General features: G+C 48.5%; 1 protein-coding gene across 1 annotated transcript in view; it reads right to left on the minus strand.

Annotated features, from left to right (window-relative positions):
- The window catches only part of JPH3 (junctophilin 3), an 84,394-nt gene that overhangs the window by 49,683 nt on the left and 22,681 nt on the right, over window positions 1-12,030 (minus strand). Inside the window, exon 2 of the mRNA XM_083456462.1 lies at window positions 10,962-11,739. Coding sequence (XP_083312588.1) covers window positions 10,962-11,739 — 778 coding nt within the window. The remainder of the gene's footprint in view (window positions 1-10,961; window positions 11,740-12,030) is intronic.

The following is a 12,030-nucleotide window of genomic DNA, read 5'->3' on the forward strand; positions in this document are numbered from 1 at the left end:
TGACCCCAAATGCATCCAGGCCAAAGAGGGGAGTGGAAACCAAGCATTTTCGCTGCCCAGCACTGCAGGCTGAAAACTGGCCTCTCTCTCCTTCTGTCTCTCTCCATCAGCACAGGCACCTCTAAAGTTAGAAGGGCTGGGCCCTCAGATTGACCTGGGACTCAGTCAGTCCCTCCTGACAATACCAGCAGTGAGGTAGCTGGCTGTGATTATGCACTAGGGAGAGGAATGCACTCTGCACATCATCATCATCATCATATTTGTATGCTGCCTTTCCATAGTTAAAACAATGCTCAAGGCAGCTTACAACATGACAAGTTTTACATAATTACCAACATAACAAAAGTCATAAACAGGACATAAAACACATCAAAAAGTACACGGCCAAGTGGAAAACAATTTCCGCATACATCATAAAATCTAAAACTAAGAATACGGCATTAATATCTATCTCAGTTTGAAATTACATAGATAAAAAATAAAAGCAATTACAAAAACAAAAACAGAGCCCTCTCTTCCCGGCAACTGCGGCATCAGTCAGGCCCCGCCCCAAGCCAGGTGGAGAGAAGCAGGGCAGGGCTCTTCAGGTTCCCAGCAGGTCAGTCCTGGGCTCAGCTATTCCCCCTCCACCATTTTTACATCTGCACCTATCCAAAGGCTTTGCCCTGCCAATGAAAACCGACTCAAATTAATTATGCCATTGCATCTTCTCGGTGTTAAAACAAATACTTCTGAGTCTTCTAGGCAGTCAACATACTGGTTTATTTATACCTTGAAGGGAAGGGCCATAGACCAGTGGTAAAACAGCTGCCTTGCACACGGAAAGTCTCTGAATTTAATCACGGCACCTGCTGGCAAGGTTGTCAAAGATGCAGCTGAAGAGTTCTTGCCAGTCAGTCTGGATCAAGGGGAGGCAAAGTGGCGATGCTGCGGACTACAACTCCCATCTGCCTCAGCCAGCATGGTTAATAGGGATGGCAGGAGTTGTAGTCCAACAACATCTAGAGGACACTGTGTTGGCTACTACTGGAGAAGACAATACAATGGACACTCGGGTTGCGAATGTGATCCATGCGGGAGGCATGTTTGCAACCCACAGCATTTGCAACCCGTAGTGCTGCTTCTGCGCATGCATGGGTTGTGATTTGGCGCTTCTGCGCATGCGCAAAGCGTGATTTTAGTGCTTCTGTGCATGCGCAAGTGCCGAAACCCGGAAGTAACCTGTTCCAGTACTTCCGGGTTTCAGCGCATCCATGACCCGAAAATGCGCAACCTGAAGCGTCTGTAACCCGAGGTATGACTGTACTGAACTAGACAGACTAATGGTCAGATTAGTATAAGGCAGGTTCTGGTGCCCTTATAAAAATGCAAGCCTCCCACCAGCAAACAGATCCTTTGCCACTGTAACCGCGTATGAAACAACTGCGTGTGCACGCATCTCTAAAACGTTTACTTCCTGCTCAGCAGAATTCCATTAGTTGCACATTTTTAATAAAATAAAAAACCCTCCACCCCTCCCCACTTTTAGTTTGGTTGTCAGATCATGCATCAAGCATGATTTTTCAAAAGGAGCCTCAAAACAGTTAGCAAAGCATTAAAAACAGATGCTGTTGAATGGACTCTCGGTGCTAAACTCAGTTCTTTTTGCGAGCAACTGAAGACCAGTTCACAAGGCCAGAGCCGCGACTGCCTCGTCCTCCTCCTCCTGCTCCTCCCGCTCCATTCTCCATCTGCAAAAGGGGACAACATAGCCACTGGGCAAACACCCATTATAGGGGGGTGCTGAAAGCTCTGTGGCAGGCTAAAAAGCGGCTGGGCCATGCTCTGAGCAATCAGGCGGAAAACCCCTAGGAAAACATGTTATTTACATGGCCACTGCTCATGCGCAAGAGCAGCGCACGTCCCTGAAGCATCTCTCCACTCCTCCCTCCCCCACCCCACTCTCGTCTTCATCAACGCGAAAGGCATAAAGGACTAGGAAGGAGCTTTTAAGATAGTGAAGGAGCCTGGCCACACCATGGCAGCCCCCCCGCCCCCAGGAAAAGGGAACACAAGCTTCCATTCTCAGTAGAGCTGCTTTCTTTATTTCTCTCCTTCTCTTTCTGTTTTTCTCCTTCCTTTCCTCTCCCCCTCCTCCTTCACTACATCTATTCAGGAGCAGTGGCAAAAAGTCCTGGGTGAAAATGTCGGCCAGCACCTTCGTTGGACAGCATGATAGGAAACCCCCCCCCCCCCCCATTTTTTAAATATTACTTTTAAAATCATACAGAAAAGAAATAACTTACAAAGAGGAGAAAAATGGGGGACACATAAATGATACACAGCATCACCACAAGCAGGAAGAGAACATTATTGCAAAATATTCTTGTACAAACAATTAATCTGTCAAACTGAAATATGCATCTGTGCACGAAGGCTTGCAAGATACACAAAAAAGGAAGGTAACACTTCTGCTTCCTGTGCTCTTTCCTCAGTTTTATCCGAACAGGAATTTTTAATTATCAGACACCTGGGAGTAAAGATCTCTTTACAACAAAATAGAGTGTTACCCCTTCTCCTTATTTAGCTTATACAGAGAAGAGAAAATAAAGAGCTCATTTTGCAAGTGTGACTGTGGGAAAATTTGGGAAGACCTTCCATTTGGTTCAGCCCTCCCTTCTTGAACATGGCAGATTCATAGAACTGTAAAGCTGGAAGGGCCACAAGGGTCACCTGCAATGCAGGAAACCTTTTGCCCAACATGGGGCTTCAACCCACGACCCTGAAATTAAGAGTACTATGCTCCACCAGCTGTCACTAATCCTGGCTACTGTAGTTATGCTTAGGCCCCGTTTATTGTTCATGGCCTCTTCTGACAAGAACGTGGTCAATCCTGTCCAACACCCACTGCTCCTCCCCAACCACCCTGCATGTCTCCATGCAGCCAACTTTTTACTCTCTGGGCCCCCGCAGACTAAAAAGTGGCTCTCCAGCTCCCGCTCTCTCCCACCACGCCTTCCAAGGAATCTCTGACCTCAGACCCTGCTTGCCCATGATCTGCCTACCTGGCCTCAGCAGCACAACTGGCCCCTTCCACTGCTTCCTGCTGCCTGCGCAAATGACCCAGTCTGCACACAGGACATTAATGACTCACTCTGCCATAAGATCTCCCATAGAGAGGAATCTCAAATGACCTGGTCTTTCTTTTAGCTGCTTAATTTGCCTCTTGGGAAGGTCAATGTTGGTGTTTCCAAGACCAGAGCACATTCAGGAAGCTGGTGGTGCCTGGATGGCTCACCCATTTTCACAGGGCTCAGGGTTCTTCTGGGCAGAGGAGTGGGGAATGCCACTAACAGAGGCACTGACAGCGTGGGGCTCAGGGCTGTGTCAGCTGCCCTCTGAGCCGAGTCACAGGAAAGGTTCACATTATGGGGTGTGAGATGGAGGAATGGCCCACAGTGATGCACAAAGAGAGCACAGAGGCTCAGAGGGTCTTAGGGGTTTTGTTTTGAGTGGGGGTGGCTTTTTCCCATTGGGTCTGGGGAAAGCCTTCCCCGTGTCACCTTTACTCTAAGCTCCTGCTTCTGGAAGGATCAAGGTTGGCACATTTTATCTCAGGCCTCATCAGGAAAATGGCCAATCCTCTGTGCTACACCTCCAGGGACACAAGGGTACATGGAAACTGAAAAGTGTGTCCTCACCACAACTCCTGCCAAGGTGGGGGGGGGGGCAGCAGGGGACATTAAATATATATTTCTGCATACCTGGAAGAAATTATCTCCCCCACAGATTAAAACTTTGTTTGTCAATCCTTAAATCAACCACATTATCTGCTCTGCATTCACCTGTCTGTCTGTTTTGCAGCCCCATGATGCAAACACCAAGACAGCATCTGTGTTAATAAAGTCTATGGAAATTGTGTCATCTTCTTGGTGGAAGATGGTTTTTTTCCTTCTCCCAACTGGACCCACCCACAATCCCATCACCATGGAAAATCTGCAACCAAAGCCACAAGGAGAGACATCTAGCCTCAGCCATGTTCAACAATCTGTTTTCTCTCCAGTTCTGACAACCATTTTTGCAAATATACTTAATCCATTGAACACAAAAGCTAGAATAACCCACAGGGTTCATTCACGTCTGCAGATAAGGGAGCCAGCAGCTTGCTGATAAAGGGCTTTAAGCATCCATCTTCTACATGATTGAAACATACAATTAATCTAATCCAGTAAAGCTGGAATGCTCACCCAACCCCTCCTCCTTTCCCATCCTCATTCATTCCAGTCTCATTCAGAAAAAAAATCCAGAGAAGAATGTGTTGCAAGCAGAAGCCAGCTTCCCTGCAAGGCACCACATGATGCAGAAGGGCACTTCCGAGGATTCAAGGAGTTGTTTCCCTCTCCTCAATCTGAGTGAGAGTTTTGTGAGATTTACGAGGCCTGCTAGGATAGCCACATTCATCTGCCAGGAACGTTTGCATAAATCCAACAAGTTGTCTGTGGAAAGAATTGCTTGATTTCTTTTTGGGGTTACAGTGTCCTGAAAATATCATTAGCTTGCTCTCCCCTGCACACCGACTGTTGACATTCCTTGCACATGTTCAAATGTTTCTCTTAAGAATGGAAGGAAAGAAGAGGAACATTTTTCATGTGGAGAAAACGGACTTCAGGCTGCATTGGAAGAAGCAGAAGGACAGGAGCACCTTTGACCAGTTTGCACTGGTAAACCAGCAACGGCAATTCCAGGATGCACTCACTACAGTCATACCTCGGGTTGAAGTAGCTTCAAGTTATATATTTTCGGGTTGCGCTCCACAGCGACCCGGAAGTAATGGAGTGCGTTACTTCTGGGTTTCGACGCTCGCGCATGCGCAGATGCTCAAAATGACACCACAAGCATGCACGGAAGCGGCAAAACACGACTCGCACACACACAGATGCGCAGTCGCGGGTTACGTTTACTTCATGGTGCGAACGGGGCTCTGGAATGGATCCCATTCGTATCCAGAGGTACCACTGTACTTTGATTCATGCATTGGTAATCTCAAGGCTGGACTACTGCAATGCACCTGGAGAGCTGCTGGTGGTCAGTGTAGCCAATACAGAGCTAGATGAATCATGGATAAGGCAGCTTCCTGCATTCCTATGATCTAGTTGCAAGGGAGTGAAAGTGCAGGGACAAAAATGGTCCCTGTTACTTCAAAAGTAGCCTGCATTTCCTCTTTTACTGTGCCATTGGGGATTCATAGAATCATCGAACTGCAGGGTCATCTAGTCCAACCCCCTGCAATGCAGGAATCTCAACTAAAGCATCCATGACAGATGGCCATACAAACTCTGCTTTAAAACCCCCAAGGAAGGAGAGTCCACAACCTTCTGGGGCATCTGTCAACATTAGTTACCCCTTCCAGTTTGGCATCATCTGCAAATTTGATGAGCATCCCCTCAATTCCTTTGTCCAGGGTGTTTATAAAGACCTTGAACAATAACGTGCCCAGGACAGAACCCTGCGGCACCCCACTTGTCACTTTTTTGCAGGATGCTGAGGAACCAATAACAAGCACTCTTTGGCATTGCCACAAATCCACCTAACAGTTACCTCATCCAGCCCACATTTTACCAGCTTCTCCACAGGAATATTATGGGGAACTTTGTCAAAAGCCTTACTGAAATCAAGATACACTACATCCACAGCAAACTGATCCACCAAACTTATAACTCTATCAAAAAAAAAGAAGAAATGAGATTTGTCAGGCATGGCTCGTTTTTGAGATACTCATGTTCAGTCTTAATAACCACAGCATCCTTTTCTAAGTGCTCACAAATGTACTGTTGAATTACCTGTTCTAGGACATTTCCTGGTATCAATGTGAAGCTGACCGGTCAGTAGTTGCCTGGATCTTCCCTCCCAGCCCCCCCTTTGAAGATGGGGACAGACAATATTTGCCCACCTCCATTCTGCAGGGATCTCACCTCTTCTCCAAGAAATCTCAACGATTATAGACAGTGGCTCTGAGGTTACACCTGCAAGCTCCTTTGGTACCCTTGGTTAGCTCTGCAGTTTATAAGGAGGATGTAAGGCTATATTAAAGGTCATGTGGAGCTGATAGAACTGATTCTAGCTGACTATGGAGGAGCAGGGCTGCTAAAAGAGCTCTAGTTTATGGTTACCAGATGTCCCTGTTTCCCGGGGACAGTCCCCAGATTTACAAATCTGTCCCCTGACAAAATCCATTCCCGGAATGTCCCCGGATTTCATTTAATGTCCCCAGATTTATATTTTAAGTGTTGTAGATTTATTAGTAGGGAATGAATGTTGCGTGATTGGTTCAACTGCACAAGACACATCATATGGGGACTTCCGGCGAGGCAACATGGTGGGCATCACAGCAGCGAGCAGCTCCTGAAGCTACCAGGCTGGCTCTGGGCTGCTGAGACTGCCGCTGCCGCCGAACTACCGAAGGGGAACCGGGGATGCCCGGTGCATCAACTGGGGGAGCCACTGACACACACACACCCGCAACCCAAATTGAGCCGGGAGCAAGAGCGCTGGCCACCCAGCCGACTGCCCAGCAACGCTCCTGGGCCAGGAAAAACCTGGAGCCAACGCAAATGGAAAGGGGAGGGGAGACGGAGATGAAGGAGAGAGAAAGAAAGAAAGAAAGAAAGAAAGAAAGAAAGAAGAAGGAGAAAAAAGAAAGAAGCCCCAACTTTGTTGCGCCGCTGCCGCCACCACTGAGAAGGAGAGGTATGAGAGCACCGGGAGGGCAAGGACACAAGGCCGGGGCCAAGAGGAAGGCCATGCAACAGAGGAGACCACAGAAAAGAAGATATGACTTTTAATAACTTTTTTAGAATCATAGAATCATAGAGTTGGAAGAGACCACAAGGGCCATCGAGTCCAACCCCCTGCCAAGCAGAAAACATCATCAGAGCACTCCTGATATATGGTTGTCAAGCCTCTGCTTAAAGACCTCCAAAGAAGGAGACTCCACCACACTCCTTGGCAGCAAATTCCACTGTCAAACAGCTCTTACTGTCAGGAAGTTCTTCCTAATGTTTAGGTGGAATCTTCTTTCTTGTAGTTTTTCCCCTCTCTTTTTTTAAAAAGGTGTCCCTGGATTCATTGAAAAACATCTGGTAACCTTGCTCTAGCTAGCCTCAAAGCAACCTGTGACCCAGCAAAAGGAACCACAGTCAAAAGAGGATATTGTAGGAGCCTTGGAGCCCAGCCAGCCAGAGGTTGTTCTCAGAATAACAGGCCCAGTATAACAACACTGAGACAGAGGACGGATGACACGACTGCTTTGCTGGAGTTTAAACCATGAGATTATCACCCCTGAATCTCAATCATACAAAGAAGCATTGAGGCAGCCAGATGAGTCACACACTCACACATGAAGAAACAAGATGAGAGAGATTACGGAAAGTGGGTCAGGCTGAGGACTCTCCTCCACTCACTCACCCACCATCATCTGAAACCCAATCTGAGTGGATGGAAATATTCCTGTCGTTAAAATGCATTAAGAAGGGAGCACATTGGAAAACTTGTTCCAGCTGTTACAGCATGCTGGTCTTCAAGTAGTGAGTTAGGGCCACAGGTGGGCCACAGACTCCTCGAAGGTGGGCCATACCAGGGCACCACAACAACTGATATTTTTAAGGAGAAGTGGAAAGGCTGGGAGAAAAACAAGGTAAGCCTACTTGTATACAGACTCAACAGCCTTGGTTTCCTCAAAAGACACCGGGAAAGTACTTTGGTGCGGTTGCTATGAATTTGCTGTTAGAAATCTCTACCCCTCTTTCCCCACCACATGTTAACCAACCTCCGTGGTTCTGTCTGGAGAAGGAACAGCCTGGCTGAGGTGTAGATAATATGGGCTGAAAAAGTAATAGGGAGAAGGATTAAGACAGTGATGGCCAAACTTGGCCCTCCAGCTGTTTTGGGACTACAATTCCCATCATCCTTGACCACTGGTCCTGTTAGGTAGGGATGATGGGAGTTGTAGTCCCAAAACAGCTGGAGGGCTAAGTTTGACCATCACTGGATTAAGAACATAAGGAGAGCCTGCTGGATCAAGACATGGCCTTCTAAACTGTGTGTCTGGAAAGGGCTACTGTTTTGTTTGTTATCAGGTCATCATGTCCTTTTGTGTTTTTATATGGTAAACCACCCTGTGATTCTCGGATGAAGGGCGGTATATAAATTTAGTAAATAAAAGAACTAAGCCAATGGCCCATCTAGTCCGGCATCCTGTTATCACAGTTGCCAACCAGATGCCTGTGGGAAACCTGTGAGCAGGATTCAGGCACAAGAGCACCCTCCCCTCCTGTCGTTTCCAGCAACTGGTATTCAGGAGCATTATTGCCTGCAACTGCAGAGGGACAGCATAGCTATCACGGCTAGCAGCCATTGATTAATGTGAAAAGAGGGACATGCATGTTTAAAAAAAACCCTAAACTGGGTTCCACATTATATGATAGGATTAAAGGTGGACCTCATGTTTGAAAAAGACAGAGACTTATGGCCCCAGCATATGATGATGGGCAGCAAGGTGTGAAATCCTTAGAAGGAAGGAAGGAAGGAAGGAAGGAAGGAAGGAAGGAAGAATTATCAGTGTTCCGCAGCACAGATTTTGTGTGCATGTGTGTGTTGAAAATGTAATTAAAACTGGAAGATCTATGTAATTAAACAATAGGGGTAAAACTGGGTCTGTCCCACAGGTGCTAAGCATTGCTCAGCAATTATTATTTTTTCTCAAAAAGCCTCCTTCATCTGGGCAGAAACTGTCGGTGCTGTCCCTGGGTGTGCTGGTTTGATTTTACTGTCTTTTTTCTGGGTACGCGCAGTCCCCTGCTCTCTGGCAGAGAGAAGCTGTGGGCTGAAGAGAGGCCAAAAACTGGGGCCATCCTCAAGGGCCTGTCTGAGAAGGAAGTGGAGAGGGTTGGCTATGATTCTCCCCGCCCCCAAAAGAGAGAGAGACATTCTCAGCCTTCTTCTAAGATACGTGATGCTGCTCTCCATTCTAGGCAAGTGTTAGTTTGCTCCTTGGGATGGAAAAACATGTTAGACCCCCAGATTCCAAGATCACATTGGCAGGGGCAGGAAGCAAAAATGGCAAATTACTTAGGCACAGGTGTCTCATTTTAGGCACCTGGGCAAAAGGGCACCTGGGATTTTTCCAACTTTGGACATTCTACCTTCTCTTAAATCTCTGACACAAGGAAATTTGAATTCCAGGCATCCTGAAACACAAAACGTCATTGTTCTAGGAAGGAAGCCCCAAACCTGTGCAAATATACTAGCTATGACTTTTTTTTTTTAAGAGGGGAAGGAGATGACTGGTATTTGCTCTGGACTGTACTTACTTCAGTCAGTATGTATCATGTGAACCTTGCACAGCAGAGGAAATGTAACACCAACTTCAGTAGGTTCTTCATAATGAACCTACTGAAGGAAGCCATGCTGTGAGATGGGGACCTATCCAAAGCCTCCCCCTGAACCTTATGGCCAAGTTGGGATTTGAACCAACACACAGTACACTAAAAGAACACAAGAAGAGCCCTGCAGCTGGATCAGGCCAAAGGAGGTCCATCTAGGCCAGCATCTGTTCTCACAGTTACCAACCAGATGCCCCAACAGGAACCCCCAAGTAGGACCTGAGTGAAACAGCAGCACTCTCCACACTTGGGATTTCCAGAAACTGGTATTATTCAGAGGCATAGTACCCCCAACAGTGGTGGTGGAACACAGGCATTGTGCCAAGTGCCATAGTTAGGCTTACCTTCATTACTTGCACCTACTGTTATTGATGCTTTCTTCTGTACTTTACAGTAAACAGAGAACATTGTGTGGGACAGAAGAATGCATTGTGTCGCATGGACTGTTGTGGCATGAACAGGCAAACTGGAAACAACCCTGGTGTCTTTAAGAAGTACACAGCAGGCCTAAAATGCTGGCCTATAGCCCAAGACCATCATCAGAGGACTATCACCTATCAAGCGGCCTCCTTCTGAAATGAGGTAGAGTCCTACAACATCTGGAGGGTCAGCTTCTTCCCCCTCCTGTCTTAGGGGGGAACTATACACTATACACATTCTGGACCCCACACGTCTCCCTTAAACATCTTGCCTTGGATTTCAGGCAGACAGAGGCAGATTCACAAGTTGAGTTTCTACTCCTCGCTTCCTCCCCAGCCCAAATTTCCTTGCTCCCATCAACCTCATCTTGATCTGTTGAGAAAGCCACTTCCGACCTCGGGAGGAGGTGGTGTTGCGGGCTTCATGCCCCCAACACACGTGCGGAGGCTGGCTTCTAGCCCCCGTGTGATCTGGGGAATCCTCAGGCCGCGTCATCCACTGGCCAGCCAATTGGCTGGCTCAGGGGGTGTGGCTTGCCTCATTTAAGGCAAGCACGGCCCAGGATCTCCCTCTTTGGTCCGCTCAGCTGCTGTGGTTCCTTGCTCCCATCAACCTCTGTTGAGAACATTTATCAGATTCACACACTGCCCGTTGCCTGTTTTGTTCTCCCTCCGGTTGGAATCTTTGCTTCCCTACTCCTGACTCACGGCCAAAAAACAACCCTTGTGTGCTCTGAGCATCAAACAGACAGACCAACCAAGCCCTCGACATGTCATTCAGATTACAGTGCGGAAGCAGCATCAAAATAGCAATATAATTTTGATTAGGAGCTCAGTGCAAAAAGGAAGAATGAGCCAGGCCTTCACCCAGGACTGCTCAGTTCAGGGCCCAAGTTCACAGCAGTTCTGCCCTCTATCTTACAGACCGCACTTGTTGTTCTGGCCTTGTTTTTCCACCTTGTGGTACCATCCGTAACAAAGAGATGCCACTGAAATGTCCCACCACAGCCCAGTGGTGGAAGTCCCCCACACAATCACCCCACCTTCCCTTCAGAAACTGGAACCACAGATATACGCAGGACACCCTCCTGCTGCTCCTCTGATAACCCAGCAGCAGCCTTACCTGGAAGCTGCAATCTCCGCTTTTTGTTTGGCGATGGTGGCTGCCCGTTCGGCTGCCTCGACGGCTCGGTCCACCTTCTCGCGGATCTTGCTGGCCCTCAGCGGAATGAGGTTCTTCCGCTTGCCGCTCACCAGGATGTTCTGCTTGTACTTCCCCTCCTCCTTGGTGCCGTCCGGGAAGGTCATGCAGCCGTAGCCATGGCGCTTGTTGTTGGCCCACTCGCCTTCATACTTGAGCCCATCGGAGCGCTGGCTGACCCCGAAGCCCGACCGCTTGTCGTTCTTCCACTCGCCCACGTAGATCTCGGTGGTGGTGGCGTCGATGTCGTCTTCGATGACGGAGAGCTCGGCCTCCCCTTCACCCAGGCTGATGGTGGAGTTGATGTCGCTGGCCGTGGAGCTGACCGTGCTCATGCCCGCTTCGCTGCGGAAAGAGCTCTGCTTGCTCCTCTGGCTGGCCAAGGAGCTCTTGGATTCGGACTTGCGCAGCTTGAGCCCGCTCAGGAGGGAGCGTCGGAAGATGCCCTTTTTCTTGCTCTTGAGGATCTCGGCGTCGCTGTGAGCCATCAGGACGAAGCCGCCTCGGGAGACGGCTGGGCTTCCGGCCAGGGCAGGCGAAGAATCTGGGTGCAGCGCTGTGCCATTGGTGTGTTCGCTGCGCAGAGAATTGATGGAGGTCCTTAGTGGGGATCGGATAACCGCAGCCATGCCGTACGGTACGCTCTGCCGGACGCCGTATCCCTGGCGCATCCCTCCAAGCCACTGGCCTTGGTATGTCCCTGTGAGTAAAGAGGCAGGAAAGGGAAAGGGGGTGGGTTAGCAGGCTGGTGGTAGCAGCACCCTCTGAGCAACACAGTCCCTTCCAAGTGGAAGCTCCTTGCACTCACAGGACTGCAACTCATAAAATCACAGCATTCTAGAGTTGGAAGGGACCCTGAGGATCATCTAGTCCAGTGGTTCCCAACCTTCTTTTGGCCATGCTGCACCTAAGCATCTCTAAAAGCCTGATGCCCCTCCCCCATGACATATAGTTCTTATTACAGCGGTACCTCGGGATGTGAAAGGAATCC

The sequence above is a fragment of the Podarcis tiliguerta genome, assembly GCF_965153285.1.
Source record: "Podarcis tiliguerta genome assembly, chromosome: 8".
Lineage (NCBI taxonomy): Eukaryota > Metazoa > Chordata > Lepidosauria > Squamata > Lacertidae > Podarcis > Podarcis tiliguerta.